At 44.0% G+C, this 16649-nt stretch overlaps 1 protein-coding gene across 1 annotated transcript in view; it reads left to right on the top strand.

Moving 5' to 3' along the window:
- GPC3 (glypican 3) overlaps nt 1-16649 on the top strand; it is a 1537945-nt gene that overhangs the window by 513671 nt on the left and 1007625 nt on the right. Inside the window, exon 2 of the mRNA XM_078685953.1 lies at nt 5213-5346. Within this exon, the coding sequence (XP_078542079.1) occupies nt 5213-5346 (134 nt within the window). The remainder of the gene's footprint in view (nt 1-5212; nt 5347-16649) is intronic.

Below are 16649 nucleotides of genomic sequence, written 5' to 3'. Positions count from 1 at the left end.
GTCTTTGTCTTTTCTGAGCTGGTGACGATGTTCTTTTGCTTGCCCCTGTGTCAATGTCTGGGTTTGGGGTATTATGTATGTAATCTCACTAACCAGAGGTAGTTCTATTGAGGTTACTGCTGGGGCCTGCTCCGGCTCATCTTCCTGCACCTGTGGGGTTTGCTGTGCTTTGATTGTACCCATTTTATCAATCTCTCTTGCCTCTGCAGCCCCGTCACCTTCTGTTGAGATAGATCTCCCGCTTGCTCCCGCTGGTCTGCTGCCTCCACTGCCAGTGCTCTCGCTCCTGTTTCCTCTCCTGGAGCCCCCACCGTGAGTTCCGTGTCTCCATTCACATTGCCTGCATGTGGCTCACTCAGCCCATCCGCGTCGGCATCCCTGGGATCATCCTCTGCATCACTCCGCTCCTCTTGTCTGGCTTCCCGCTCGATACCTTGCAGGTTCTGGGCCGACTTTTCCCCTGGATTCGGTGCTGACAGCGTTCTGGTAGGAGGGAAAGCTTCGTGCAGCGTCGGTTGCCGGAGCACGCCTTTACCCATCGCGGTCTTCCCTGCTGCAGGCACCCGACCTCCGACACCTTTCCTGATGTTCTCGGGCGCTGCCTCCTTCCACCCAGCGCCGCAATCGGCAGAATTCAAGGTTTCCCCAGTTGAACCGGCACCGGTAGCGGTATACACCCATTACAACGCAACTTTTACAACGCATGATCCATTACAACGAATACCATTACAACGCATTTTTTTACAACGCATATACATTTACAACGCATACCATTACAACGTAAGTATAGGTAAGTATGGTTTTTGGGTAAAGGGGTATTTTTAGGGTTCAGGGCTAGGTTTGGGTTTTTGGGTGAAGGGGTATTTTTAGGGTTCAGGGCTAGGTTTGGGTTTTTGGGTAAAGGGGTATTTTTAGGGTTCAGGGCTAGGTTTGGGTTTTTGGGTAAAGGGGTATTTTTAGGGTTCAGGGCTAGGTTTGGGTTTTTGGGTAAAGGGGTATTTTTAGGGTTCAGGGGTAGGTTTGGGTTTTTGGGTAAAGGGGTATTTTTAGGGTTCAGGGCTAGGTTTGGGTTTTTGGGTAAAGGGGTATTTTTAGGGTTCAGGGCTAGGTATGGGTTTTTGGGTAAAGGGGTATTTTTAGGGTTCAGGGCTAGGTTTGGGTTTTTGGGTAAAGGGGTATTTTTAGGGTTCAGGGCTAGGTATGGGTTTTTGGGTAAAGGGGTATTTTTAGGGTTCAGGGCTAGGTTTGGGTTTTTGGGTAAAGGGGTATTTTTAGGGTTCAGGGCTAGGTTTGGGTTTTTGGGTAAAGGGGTATTTTTAGGGTTCAGGGCTAGGTTTGGGTTTTTGGGTAAAGGGGTATTTTTTAAAAATTAAATTAAATTAAAAAAATTAATTAAATTAAAATTAAATAAAATTAAATTATATTAAATTAAAAAAAATTATATACTTACCTATACTTACGTTGTAATGGTATGCGTTGTAAAGGTATATGTGTTGTAAAAAAATGCGTTGTAATGGTATTCGTTGTAATGGATCCTGCGTTGTAAAAGATGCGTTGTAAAAGCATGCGTTGTAACAGTATGCGTTATAACGTCATGCATCCCCGGTAGCCTTTACTGTCGCTCTCTTACTCACTGCTCCTGCTCGTGCAGCCGCGGCGGCGGACACTGGGGTTTCAGTTCCTGCTCCTGCTCCTGCAGCCACTGTTTGTTCCTTGGCCTCCTTCGGCTTTGCTCCACGGGGCGCCATTGTCTGTGTCTGCGTCTTAGCACTCAACCTCCGCTTCCACAGTTTGCTGACTTCTGACCACAGCCGTGATCTGCCTGCCACGAGATGCTCTCAGTTCCAGAGCGCTACTCTCAGGTAAGCGTTTATCTGATTAGTTTTTGTAACCTGTAATTTTGTTCCACACTCCAATCTAAGACGTACTGCATACTCCGCATACTCCGCTACTGCCTGTTTTTTTAGGGTACTCAGGGTACTCAGGGCATCATTTTCATTCCGTGACGGGAGAGGAGTGTGTGACTGTCCTCCTACGGTCCGTCAGCGGCCATCTTGCCGATCATCAGAAGAAGTTAATTTCAAAAGGTATGCCGCTTACAAGAAAACAGTTTCCAGGTCTTTTGTGAAAGCGTGTTGTGCAGAATTCTGTGGAGTGTTAAGACCTTGATCATTCGTATTTAATATTTGTAAGTTCCCCACTCGAATGAGACCATTAAATTACTAGAAATACTAAAGCCTTCATTAAGTGCTTTTTGGAGCCTACAGGTCGCCCAAATCCCTACAATGTTTCTGTCTGTTTGAGTTGGTAACAGAGCATCAAGTGCCTTTAAATCTGCTTTGAGGAATTGCACGTTTTGCATCAGCTCAATGTTCCGTGAATTACACCTTAGACAGAGATATTCCAAGGTTTTCTCCTATCAAATCTAGAAAAACAACAGCAATATCCCTCTTCTTGTCCAAGCTTCAATCACCCACCAACTCTCTCTGCCCACCTGATATTTCCCAATACCACGGAGCCACAGGACAACAAAGTACAAATACAAAACATTAAATAACATGAAATATGCAACAATGAACCCTAGATCTATTTACTGTCGTATAAACCTACATCGCTACCTCAAAGTGGAACTGAACAATAATAACTAATGCTTGATCAATGTCCCGAAATACATCAAGATCCAGGGTAGAATTGTCTTTCTGTCATACTACCACATTCTGTTTCATATAAAAAAGAGATATGCCATTTCACAATACAAAACAGCAGCAGACCACCATTCACATTCTTTCTGAGTCATGAGGCTCTTTTTCACCTTTATTTTATTTATTTATAAAGTTTTGCATAGCGCGAACAAGACCCAGGTGGGTATCAGAGCGCTTCACAATTTGGAGTGTCGTAAATAAGAAAGGGATTCAAACCAATGTAATTTTAGAGTGCGTGCAAGGAACAGTAACAGAGGGTGTATCAAAAGACATCGGGGCAGATTTATGAAGGCCTTGCGCCACCGGTGCGTCATTTTTAACATGGGAAAAAGTGACGCACCGGTGGCGGATGTATGACATTACAACGCATACTTTTACATCGCATGCCTTTACAACGCGGTATTTACAACGAATACCATTACAACGCATAGTGCTTTTAGGCGCTGGATAGTGATTTATTTAATTTACTATTCCAACTCCAGTCCCCGTGGATAGTAGGGAAGGTGTTGGATAGTATATTAAATACATTCCCTATCCTAGAGCGCCCCCCAGCGCAATGCGTTGTAATGGTTTGCGTTGTAAAAGTTGCGTCGTAAAGGCACTGCGTGGTAAAAGTTGCGTTGTAAAGGATGTTTCCCACCGGCTGCGCAAGGCCTTCATAAATCTGCCCCATCATATTTAAATAAAACAGAGCGTGCTGGAAGAAGAACACACATAACTTATGAGAGTCGAACCGAACAACTCTGGATTTCACAAATTATGGTCTAAATAGTAGTTCTTCCAAGGGCAGTGAGTGAGACAAATAAGCCATGTTCTATAGTGGGGGGTATTGAAATGGATAGCTTTGTGAGTCATGCAGGCAATCTTTAGTTGGATTCTTGCTTCAAGTGGGAACCAATTTAGGGATTTAAGGGATGGGAAAATGTGAGCATTTCTCTCAGAACCCATAATCAATCTAGCTGGGGCATTCAGGGAAGCCCTTAGTGGGGCCAAGGTATATTTGGGGAGGCCACAGAGCGTAGCACTGCCATAGTCTAGCCTCGGAAAAACAAGTGCTTGAACCACCTTTTTTTGTGTCTGTTATAGCTGTTCTTTACGATATACTTTTGGACCTCTGACGTTATATCTTTTGACTCATTTTTCAATAGAGCTTCATGTTATTTACTCAGTTTTTAGTTCAATTTGTCCTCATTTGCTGGAATTCTGGCTGCCCATTCTTAGTACAGAGTATTGTGTTGTGCTCTTGCATCAAATAGTTACCTGAAGGAGAAGCTGTAGTGGACGTGTTCTTTGTAGATAGTTTGGTAGTACTTTAGACTTTTTTGAGACGCACGCCTCTCTGAGAGATTATTCCCGAGACAAGGGGCCTAGTAAAAAGAAGACAAACAACCCTCATAGTTTGGAGATAGAGTTTTTGTCTCAAAATCAGTTACACACATTGACCTCACTGGTGATCTGGTTATCAATATACAGTTGAAAATACAGTGTTCATTTCTTAATAAACTGTGACAAAGACCAGAAATTTAAGTGGTTGGGGTTTCTCACTTCACCAAATTTAAGGTCTGCCTGCCTGATTTAGAGGTGGGTGGATCTTCAGTATGTTGACAATGGAGTCTACTGCTGCTCCATAGCCAACATACTCCTCCAACAGGATATGGGCCTTTGGAGGTTAATTCATAACTCCAATTGTCCTAATTAGTGTGGTTGTCATTTTTTTTACTGTGATGGTGAAGGCCATTAAAAAAACACCTCCCATGCCATGGGAGAAAACTCCTATGGTGCACAGGTCATTTGCTTTTCATATTCCAAACGCACACTCACACCTTGGGAGTTTGGTTTTGAAAAAATGAAAAATCTTTTGAAAATTTAAAGGACGTCCGTCATGCTTAATAGAGCTATTCATCAAACATTTACAGCAATGACAGGAACTGCCTGGACAGCAGTTCCGAAGAGTTGTGTGCGGGGAAGATGGACAATGTTAGATTTGGTTGGGGGAGATCTGTTGGGATGGTGGGAGTAATGTTCTCAGCCATTCTAACAGAGTCCCCTCCATTGCTATAATCCTGTTTTTGAATATATATTTTACAGACATTCATTTAAAAAGTGCAAAAGCCAACCTGTTCAAAATGGTTTAAAATGGTTATGCAAAGCATGCTGGCATTATAGTATAATTTGGTGGATCTCCATTGGGAAATCTATTAAGTATAAGTGCCCCTGAACATGACAACTATTATATTTGTGTTTTTTTGACTCAACGCCTTTTCCTGCCTGTTTCTGAATACTGAGTGAAAGAACATCATTCAGATAGGTGCATACATTTTGTAAAGTAAGGTAACAAAAATGTGATTTGTTTGTGTGTTCTTTCCCCAGCAACAATTTGTGGCAATAATTTAAACCCACTCAGAAATGCATGTATCACTGTCAAGAGAAAAATGAACAAAGAAAAAAATAATGTTTCTGTTTTACTTTTCTTGAATTGTTTCAAAAATCGATTTTCATATATTTTTCAGATCCAGAAATTGTGTAGCAACTCAAAACAGAGACACTCAAGAGCAGTACACCTGCCTGAAGATCTGTATGTTGAGAAGAAAATCACAAAAGTCTCTCACATAGAAAATGAAGACACTTTAACTAGTAGAAGAAGGTAAGCCTGATCTGAATGTGTAAATGTACGTATGTATATGGTATTTGCATAGCACAAAACTAGCCACAAAGTTGCAGAGTGCAGTAAAGATGCAAAGGCAAGTATTCAGTCAACGAGTGATAAGACAGAAAGAGAAGTGTGCTGTTGCTGTACTTAATATATCAGTAATGGATTCATTTTATTTGTTAGGTGGTTGAATACCAGTAAAAATAGGGCAACATCTAGCAAATATGGTTGACTATACAGATATGCTGTGTGCTCAGCATGTGATCATAGTTTAAGTCCATCATCACCTAATTGGTGATGGAAAATGTGGGCACAGTGTAGCTTGTTGAATTACTTCAAGTCTGCATTCTCAAAAGAAAATTGTCACAATGACTAGATGATGACATCTTGATTTTATCAATGATGTAATTTGAGATGTCATTAATGATATTACCAATGATGTCATTTATTTTGTCATGAATTATGTAATATGTGAGGTCATAAGCAGTGCATGATGGAAGTGGAAATTATACTTAGCTCAGTAAAATAGAAATGCTGAAGTTTTGTATTTTTATGATTTTTAAACATTAGTTGTTATATCAGTTCAACACGTTAACTATAACACCACTTCAACCCTTTGATTTTTCAGTGAATTTCTGGTATATGTTTTAACAAATGCAAAGATATTATTTGCATACCTAACAATAAAGTTATTTTAATCTTTCATTTTTTCAGTGAGTTTCTGTGGTTTTCTCTTTATATATTAAAAGTTCACTATACAAGCAACCACCTCAGGCAACCTGCACCCAACCACTCCTGGGTGCCCACACCCCCACTACACAGTGCCAAATGCCTCTGACCAGGCCCTGTGCCCAACCCCCACATGGCACAGTCTTTGGCTGTTTACAGTTGGTGATTCATGTACGGCCAGGCCTTGCATCCAATGCTCTGTGGATGTCCAATCCACATGACCTTCGCGCTTGTGCAACAAAGGAGGTTAATTGGTGGTCAGTCCACCAATCCTTGTCACCTGACCACCCGGTTGCACACAGTCTTCTGCCATGTGAAGTTGGGGTTGGGTGCAGGGCTTGCTATGCCCAACACCCCTGGGTGCCCGACTCCTTTCGGATACTCATCAGATGCGCACTCCTCCCGGACACCTAACCCGTACTGCGCACACCATTTGACCTTGTGCAATGAGAGATGGATGCAAGGCCTGACCTTGTCCAGGCCCTTCGCCCAACTACCTGCAGGTGCCCAACCCCTTTATGGCCTGGAACACCTCTCATACCGAAGAGGGGGCCTTGCTGAGTGTAGCGGCACCAGGTGCTGGTACTGTGGAACCCACATCCAAAATTATTTTTGAATCTTTTAAGCAAAGTGAGGGTTCCTTTCAGGCCCTCCTATATGGCCCTCTGGGTCAGAATGAGCCATCATGGGCATTTTTCAAAGTTTTTTAGGACTCATGGACTGAGTCCTGTAATGGTGGCAGCAATATTTTCTTTAGTGTTGCACCCAGCCAGTCAGATTATTCTTTATTTGTGCTGGTACAGCATTATTACAATAACCTACAGGGGAAAAAGCTTTTTTCAGCCCATCGGAAGACTATATTTCTTTTTATTTTTTTCAGTAACTCGATACTCTAACTAAAGCAATGGTACAGATATACCTAACTTTTTCTGAGAGTTAACACCAACATGACCAACATGGCCCTCTTTAAATGCAATTTTGTTTAAATGGCTGAACTCTTTCTGAGTAAAGTTTTACCTTTTGCCAAATCTGACTTAATTCTGCTTAGCCATACTTTCTGTATCAGAGAGCAAAGTTTCCAGGGAATTAACATAAGGAATCGCACTGGTGGGATCTCCTTTTTTCTTAGCCCACATTTAATAGACTAATGTGAAACTTTCCATGAGGGCTGAACTTTTTTGGGAAAGTTTCATTCTAATTCATCAAACTGCACCAAAGTTAATAAAGGAACAAAGATGCCTTACCTTTTAAAACTCTGACCTCACTATAAGTACACAGTGATGGCCGCCATAGTGATATCATCAGTAGGTAGTTATACTTAATACCAATTTTTCATAGGACAAGCGTTTTTTTGATTTGCCAATATCTTTGGCGCTGTTCGGCGAATCTACATGAAATTTTCACATTATTGGGGTGCTCTGGTCAGCTACTGTCTTGAAAGAATCGGGGTGATTCGTCAAGTGGGGGCAGAGAAAAAAGGGGGGTCCCAAAACGCATTTTCTCCATGTTAATTTCCATAGGAAACTTAAGTCAAAGCTTCAGCCCGAACTTCTGAATGGAATTACACTAAATTTGGCAAAAAGGTAGCTCTTGGTTCAGAAAGCAACCTTTTTGTTAATTGGTGTAAAACCGTTCAGTAGTTCCTGAGAAATTTATATATTTAGAAATATTAATACCTGGTGACCGCAGTGGATCCATGAACCCTCCCAATCTCAAGCTTGACTCTGGCTACCAACAGTTCCAAGCAGGAGGTGTTGGCAGCCATCTTGTGACTCGGTTGAACCGAGTCACAAGAAAAAAGGTTAAAAAAAGTATTAAAATCAAGAAAAGAGGGCAGGGTAGAAACACACTGACCCCATTGGCCAGCTCAGGGGGTTCCAAAGGGACCCCGGTGCCAAAAAAAGCATTAAAAAGAAAAATTAACGGGATTTGCGCTGGTTGCGCGAATCCATGAAAAAAACCAAAGAGCTGTCTCCCGCGCATTTTTTATTAAGACCCTGGGTGGGCCAGGTCCTGGGGGAAACTTCAAAATAAGGTGTTGGGGCTCGCGAGGTCCCAACCAGCCCTGGGACCACCACCTCCCCGGGACTTTGTCTAGTAGCCCCAGGGACTGCCACCTCCCTGGGGCTTTTTAAAATTATAATGCGTGGGGGGATCCTGCCGGCCCCCACACTGCCCCAGGGACCACCACCTCACCAGGGCTTTTTTTTAATTAAAATGCATGGGGGGTTCCTGCCCGCCCCCACACAGCCTCAGGGACTGCCACCTCCCCAAGGTATTTTTTTTAATTAAATGGTGTTGTGGTGCTCCTGTCACCACCACCTCCCAGGGGCATATATTATGAAAATGCGGGTGTCCTTTGCAGACCCCTGGCCTCAAGGACCACCACCTCCCTGGGGCTTTAAATCTGATGGAGGGGGGCCACACAGCCCCCCTCGTGGAGCCCTACAATGCCCTGCGGACCACCACTCCCTAGGGCCAGCTCCAGCTATGTCCTGGGCTGCCCACCCCGGGACATTGCGGTTTGCTATGACAGGCCGGGAGCCGTAGCAAACTTCTGCTTCGCTTCATGGAGGTGAGTGGAAAAAACTGCTCTCGCTTCCATGAAGAGAAGCAGTATTGCTTTTGGGCAAAGGGAGCTGCATGTCAGCAGCTCCCTCTGCCCAAAAGCAATGCCAGCTCCCACAGGAGGCGGGAGCCGGCAGGGACCGCGGGGCATTAGGGCTCCCCCCGTGGCCCCCATTTATAGCCATGCCCTCCCTTTTTCAATAAAAATTTATTTTTAAACATAAGTCCAGGCCTCGGGTGATGGGGTCCCCGGCGCCAATATTGGCCTCTGGAGGGAAGCCAGGGCAGGCACCAGGGAAGTGGAGCCAAGTGGCCCATTCCATAATTCTTTTTTTGCAGGGCCCAGGGAAATGAGGTCCCCAGGGCCATACTCAACCTCGGGCCCCCCTCCCTTTTCAATCATTTTTATTTTTTTTAAATAATGACTCAAGCCCCGGGGATGGGGTCCCCGGGGCCCAAAAGGGTCAAGGGAAAGGGGGCCAAACAGCCCCACTTCCTAAAATAAGAAATAAAACCACTCCTCCTGGTGCGCTCTGGGTTGGGGGGATGAAGTCTCATTCGCTGGTGATGGTCCTTAGGGGCCAACTAGCCCACCAGGTACCTCCAGTAAGCCCACACAGTGGGATTGCTGAGAGGTGGTCGGAGGCCATGCCCCTTTTTACAACACTTCGCAAACTCATCGCTTGGCGCATTGCTGGTGGGGCGATGAGGTGCCCTTGTGTCCTGAGGACTTCAGGACTAAAGTGGACCTCATGCCTCTAGCAGCAGTGCACCAGGAGGTGTGTTTGCAGAGTGGTGTAAAAAGGGGGCGTTGCCTCTGACCACTCTCAGCAATTCATCGTAAGGGGATTACTAGAGGATCACATGAGGGCTAGTTGGCCCCCAGGGACCCTCCGGAGGCAAGGGGACTTCATCCCCCGACCAGGAGCACACCAGGAGGTATGTTTGCAGAGTGGTGGAGAAAGGGTGTGTGGCCTGTGTCCACCTCTCAGTGTGGTGCATACTGGAGGCAACAGGTAGGCTAGTTGGCCCCTAAGGATACCCAACCACAAAGGGGACTTCAATCCCCACCAAGAGCATGCCAGGGAGTGCATTTGCAGAATGGTGGGCAAAGGGGACATGGACCCCTATGTGAACTTGGCAATCCTGCTGTGTGGGACTCACTGGAGGTAATGAGAGGGGTCATTGACCCCCAAGGATGTCCTTAGGGGCTAACTAACCCTCCTGTTACCTCCAGTAAGTCCCACACAGTGGGATTACTAAGAGGTTTTAAGAGGTCACGCCCCCTTTCTCCACCACTGCAAACGCGCCTCCTGGCACACTACTGGTTGGGGGATGAAGTCCACTTTACTCCTGAGGGACTTTGGGGGCCAAGAAGCCCTCCTGGTACCTCCTGTAAGTCTTATGCAGCGGAATTCCTGAGTGCTGGTCGGAAGCCCAGCCCCCTTTCTCCACCACTATGCAAGCTCGACTACTAGTTAAAGAAGCAATTGCAATGTAATAGGTCAGCATTGTCGACAGTTAGAGCTATTGATGCTGTAAATGTATTAGTGTTTTACTGATGTTTTTGGGAGTGGAGTGGATGTCCGTTGTGTGTAGTAAAATTGTGTGGTATGTTGTGCAGTGAAATCATGTGGATAGAAAGTATGTGGTATTATAGGAATGATGCCGATTGGGATTCTGTGTTAAGGAGAGTAAGTATGTGGTATAGTAGTCTGTGTTGTGGAGCGCATCTGGGCCTAGTCCGAGGTATGAGCAGGGCCACTGAATTATGCGACTGTTCGGCTGCACCGATTTTCGCACAATTATACATTTTCCGCATTTGCCAAATGATCCATCATCTGCTGCATAATCTGCAGATTTTAACAAAAAAATGGCGTAGACTTTACCAAAAATGCAGCGACAAGTGTTACAGCGTGATGGAAGGACCTTTTGCAAACCTGGAATGGTCACCTGTTACTTATTGCTAAATGTCGGTGTTAAATTGCTACTAATGGTGTGCAAACCACTCTTGCTTCTTTCTGCACCTCTCTTTCATCTTTCTGCATTTCTCTTGCTTCTTTCTGCACCTTTCTTCATTTTTCTGCACTTCTCGTGCCTATTTCTGAACATCTCTTCTGCTTTCTGCACCTCCCTTCTTTCTGCACCTCTCTTGATTTTGCTGTACCTCTTTTGCTTCTTTCTTCTGCACCTCTCTTGTCTCTTTCTGCACCTCTGTGGCCTCTTTCTGGTTTTCTCCTGCCTCTTTCTGCACTCTCTTCCCTCTTTCTGCACCTCTCTTGACTTTCTCTACACTTCTCTTACCTCTTTCTGCACCTCACTTGCTTCAGTCTATACTTTCCTTGCTTCTTTCTGTACCTCTCCTGCTTCTTTCTGCACCCCTTTTGCGTCTTTCTGCACCTCTGTGGCTTATTTCTGCATTTCTCTTGCTTCTTTCTGCACCTCTCTTGCTTCATTTTGCACCCCACTTCCTGCACCCCTCTTCCCTCTTTCTGCATCTCGGTTGCCTGTTTCTGTACTTCTATTGCCTTTTTGCGCACTTCTTTTGCCTTTTTCTGCACTTTTCTTGCCTTTTTCTGCATATCTGTTGCTTCTTTCTGCACTTCTTTTGTCTCTTTTTGCATACCCTCTTGCCTTTTTCTGCACCTCTGATGGTTCTTTCTGCACTTCTCTTGCTTCTTTCAGCACTTCTCTTGCTTCTTCTGTACCCCCTTGCATCTTTCTGCATCCCTCTTTCCTCTTTCTGTATCTTTACTGCCTCTTTCGGCAGTTTTCTTGCCTCAATCTGCACCTCTGTAGCTTCTTTCTGCATTTCTGTTGCTTCTTTCTGCACCTTTCTTCATTTTTTCTATACTTCTCTTGCCTCTTTTTGAACATCTCTTCTGCTTTCTGTACCTCCCTTCTTTCTGCACCTCTCTTGCTTCTTTCTGTACCAATCTTGCCTCTTTCTGCACCTCTGTTGCTTCTTTCTGTTCTTCTCTTGCCTCTGTCTACACCCTCTTCCCTCTTTCTGCACCTCTCTTGCCTCTCTCTGCACTTCTCTTGCCTCTTTCTGCACCTCACATGCTTCAGTCTACACTTTCCTTGCTTCTTTCGGTACCTTTCCTGCTTCTTTCTGCACCCCTTTTGCCTCTTTCTGCACCTCTGTTGCTTCTTTCTGCACTTCTCTTGCTTCTTTCTGCACCTCCCTTGCTTCATTCTGTACCCTGCTTTCTGCACCACTCTTCCCTCTTTCTGCATCCCTGTTGCCTGTTTCTGTACCTCTATTGCCTCTTTCTGCACTCCTTTTGCCTTTTTCTGCACTTTTCTTGCCTTTTTCTGCATTTCTGTTGCTTCTTTCTGCACTTCTTTTGTCTCTTTTTGTACCCCCCTTGCCTGTGTCTGCACATAACTTGCCTCTTTCTGCAAATCTCTTACCTCTTTCTGCACCTCTGTTGCATCTTTCAGTACTTATCTTACCTCTTTCTGCACTTCTGTTTGTTCTTTCTGCATTGCTCTTGCTTCTTTCCACTCCTCTCTTGCAAATTTCTGCACCTCTCTTGCTTCTTTCTGTACCTGTCTTGCTTCTTTCTTCTGCACCTCTCTTGCCTCTTTCTGCATCACTGCTTTCTCTTTCTGCTTTTCTCTTGCCTCTTTCTGCACCTGCTTCCCTCTTTCTGCACCTCTCTTGCCTCTCTCTGCACTTCTCTTGCCTCTTTCTGCACCTCGCTTGCTTCAGTCTACACTTTCCTTGCTTTTTTCTGTACCTCTCCTGCTCTTTTCTGCACCCATTTTGGCTCTTTCTGCACCTCTGTTGCTTCTTTCTGCACTTCTCTTGCTTCTTTCTGCATCTCTCTTGCTTCATCCTGCACTCCGCTTTCTGCACCCCTCTTCCCTCTTTCTGTATCTCTGTTGCCTGTTTCTGTGCCTCTATTGACTCTTTCTGCACTACTTTTGCCTTTTTCTGCACTTTTCCTGCCTTTTTCTGCATTTCTGTTGCTTCTTTCTGTACTTCTTTTGACTCTTTTTGAACATCTCTTCTGCTTTATGTACCTCCCTTCTTTCTGCAACTTTCTTGCTTCTTTCTGTACCTCTCTTGCTACTTTTTTCTGCACCTCTCTTGCCTCTTCCTGCACCTCTGCTGTCTCTTTCTTCTTTTCTCTTGCCTCTTTCTGCACCCTCTTCCCTCTTTCTGCACCTCTCTTGCCTCTCTCTGTACTTCTCTTGCCTCTTTCTGCACATCGCTTGCTTCAGTCCACACTTTCCTTGCTTCTTTCTGTACATCTCCTGCTTCTTTCTGTACCCCTTTTGCCTCTTTTTGCATCTCTGTTGCTTCTTTCTGCACTTCTCTTGCTTCTTTCTGCACCTCTCTTGCTTCATTCTGCACCCCGCTTTAAGCACCCCTCTTTCCTCTTTCTGCATCTCTGTTGCCTGTTTCTGTACCTCTATTGCTCTTTCTGCACTTCTTTTGCCATTTTCTGCACTTTTCTTGCCTTGTTCTGCATTTCTGTTGCTTCTTTCTGCACTTCTTTTGTCTCTTTTTGTACCCCCCTTGCCTGTGTCTGCACATCACTTGCCTCTTTCTGCACATCTCTTATCTCTTTCTGCGCCTCTGTTGCTTCTTTCAGTACTTCTCTTACTACTTTCTGCGCTTCTGTTGGTTCTTTCTGCATTGCTCTTGCTTCTTTCCACATCGCTCTTGCAAATTTCTGCACCTCTCTTGCTTCTTTCTGTACCTCTCTTGCTTCTTTCTTCATCACTCGTTTCTTTCTGAAACTCTCTTGTCTCTTTCATTACTTCTCTTGCTACTTTTTATACCTCTGTTGCTTCTTTCTGCACCCCTTTTGCCTCTTTCTGCACCCCTCTTGCTTCTTTCTGTATCCCTCTCCCCTCTTTCTACACCTCTCATTCCTCTTTATGCATTCCTCTTCCATCTTTCTGCACTTCTATTGCTTGTTTCTACACCTCTCTTCCCTCTTACTGTACCTCTCTTGCCTCTTTCTGCACCTCTTTTGCTTCTTTCTGCACCCCTCTTGCCTCTTTCTGCACCCCTCTTGCCTCTTTCTGCAACCCTTTTTCCTCTTTCTGCACCTCTCTTGCCTCTTTCTGCACCCCTCTTTCCTCCTTATGCACCTCTTTTGCCTTTTTCTGCATTTGTGTTGCTTCTTTCTGCACTTCTCTTGCCTCTTCCTACAATTCTGTTGTTTCTTTCTGTACCTGTCTTCCCTCTTTCTACACCCCTCCTGCTTCTTTCTCTACCTGTCTTATCTCTCTCTGCAGTTCTCGTGCCTCTTTCTGCACCTCTGTTGCTTCTTTCTGTACTTCTCTATCTGCTTTCTGCACCCCCTTGCCTCTTTCTGCGCCTCTGTTGGTTCTTTCTGCACTTCTCTTGCTTCTTTCTGCACCCCTCTTGTCTGTTTCTGCACCCCTCTTTCCTCTTTCTATACCCCTCCTGCCTCTATCAACACCTCTGTTCCTTCATTCTGCACTTCTCTTGATACTTTCTGAATATTTCTTGCTTTTTTATGTACTCTTCTTGCCTCTTTCTGCAGCTCTCTTTCCTTGCATCTTTCTGCACATCTGTTGCTTCTTTCTGCACTTTACTTGCTTTTTTCTGCACCTATTATGCTTCTTTCTTCAACCCTCTTGCCGCACCTCTTTTGCTTCTTTCTGTACTTCTCTTGTTTCTTTCTTTACTTCTCTTGCTTCTTTCTGCCCACTCTCGCCTCGTTCTGCATCCCTCTTTCCTTTTTCTGTTTCCCTCTTTCTGCACCTCTCTTGCCTCTTTCTGCACTCCTCTTGACTCTTTCTGCACCTCTGTTGCTTCTTTCTGTACTTCTCTTGCCTCTTTCTGCACCCCCTTGCCTCTTTCTGCACATCTGTTGCTTCTTTCTACACTTCGCTTGCTTCTTTCTGTACCTCTCTTGCTTCTTCCTATACTCTTCTTGCCTGTTGCTGCACCCCTCTTCCCTCTTTCTGCACCTCTGTTCCTTCATTCCGCAATTCTCTTATTTCTTTCTGTACCTTTCTTGCTTCTTTCTGCACCGTTCTTGCCTCTTTCTGCATCCTTCTTCTCTTTCTGTACCTCTCTTGCCTCTTTCTGTAATCTTCGTTCTGTACCTCTCCTGCCTCTTTCTGCAGTTCTCCTGCATCTTTCTGCACATCTGTTGCTTCTTTCTTCTCTTCACTTGCTTTTTTCCTGCACCTCTCTTGCTCCTTTCCGCAACCCTCTTGCCTGTTTCTACACCTCTTTTGCTTCTTTCTGTACTTTTCTTGCTTATTTCTGTACTTCTCTTGCTTTTTTTTACTCTTCTCTTGCTTCTTTCTGTACAATTCGTGTCTCTTCCTACATCCCTCTTCCCTCTTTCTATACTTCTCTTGCCTCTTTTTGCACATTTCTTCCTCTTTCTGTACCTCTCTTGTCTTTTTCTGCAATTCTCTTGCTTCTTTCTGTACTTCTCTTGCCTATTTTTCTGTATTCAAATGGGAAGTGCAAGCTGTCAAGTTTAAAGGTCTGGGTTCTCTCATGACTAAGGTATATGTCTACTTGTACTTGCATTATCACATGTCTTAAGCATCTGAAAATGGTAGCTTAAAAAGCAGGTAGCTTCTTCTATAGATGGTCATATCTTCTAAGTTCTGCTCTGTCATTCTGTTACACAGTCGTATGTATATAGGTGTTATAGAGTCCCTCAAATATACTATTGAATGCCCATGTGCCCAGTAGTATGAGCAGAAAGAAATACATGCACCTTGTTGTACACAAGTTTACAGTGTATGCTATTTGAAACACACGTATTCAAGTATTTTTATGTTTATTTTTATGTTGCATGTCACTAGGTAAAAGCAGAGACACACACATGCATACCTTCACAAACTTGGTTAGACTTACAACAATAATATAGTTAGGATTACTGTTTTACATTTGGTAGGCCTAACTTTCTGAGCAATTGATGAATAGTGAATCTTCAAGAGCAAAGTGAGGTTTAAGACATCTTGGGAGAAGGATTAGTGATTAGGCTACGTTGTATGAGTCTGTGGAAAGGTGCAATCAAAGTATGCCTCTTTCTGCACCTCTGTTGCTTCCTTCTCCACCTTTCTTCCTCTTTCTGGACTTCTGTTGCCTCTTTCTGCATTTTTCTTGCTTCTTTCTGCACCTTTCTTTCTCTTTCTGCACCGCTCTTCCCTCTTTCTGCACTTCTCTTGCTTCTGTCTGCGCCTTTCTTCCTCTTTCTGTACATGTTCTACCTATGTAGGCATAGTTAGAAATTAGCATTTAAACAACTTTATAGATTCACTGAAAAAAACCACTGCTGATGACGTCACATATTACATCACTCATCACATGGTCAGTGACATCACTGATGACATCTCATATGACATCACTGATTACCTCATTCAGTGACGGAGGGTTTCTAAAAAATGTAAGAATGTATATATATATATATATATATATATATATATATATATATATCGCTCAAAGGTATTCTCTCCCAGCCGAGAAGAAAGATAGCAGCACTCGCGGGGTTGTTTCACAGCTTCAGTTTATTTCCAACGCTTCACAAACGCGTTTCAAGGTTCTCCCTTCTTCAGTGTGTTTATATACCAAGGTGTATTGAAGAATAAGTGGGTATATGAATGTCTGAATGGATGATTTAGTGATGCGTGACTGACTGTATAAGTGAGCAATTAAACGTGTCTTACTGAATGCATGGGTAGAATGATCAAAGAGTATGCTTTGCAAACAGTGGGGTTGTGCATTGTGAACTTATTTGGTACTCACTCAAAATATCTATAAACATTCAGAAGTTAGAAATATCTTTTCATTATAGCAGGAAAAGGCTGAACTCACCTTCTATTGGTGGCAAATGCATATTTCAAAGTAAGTTGGGCCTTATGTGCACAATATGTTACAAAAGTCAAAGTTTCTATCCAGAATAATTGAACCACATGTGAATGTCTTGGCACATGCATATATTAAGAACATGTCATATAGCTCTGTACACAATATATATATATAG

Source organism: Lissotriton helveticus, chromosome 4_1, assembly GCF_964261635.1.
Source record: "Lissotriton helveticus chromosome 4_1, aLisHel1.1, whole genome shotgun sequence".
NCBI lineage: Eukaryota > Metazoa > Chordata > Amphibia > Caudata > Salamandridae > Lissotriton > Lissotriton helveticus.
This window is presented reverse-complemented; position numbering and strand designations above follow the sequence as displayed.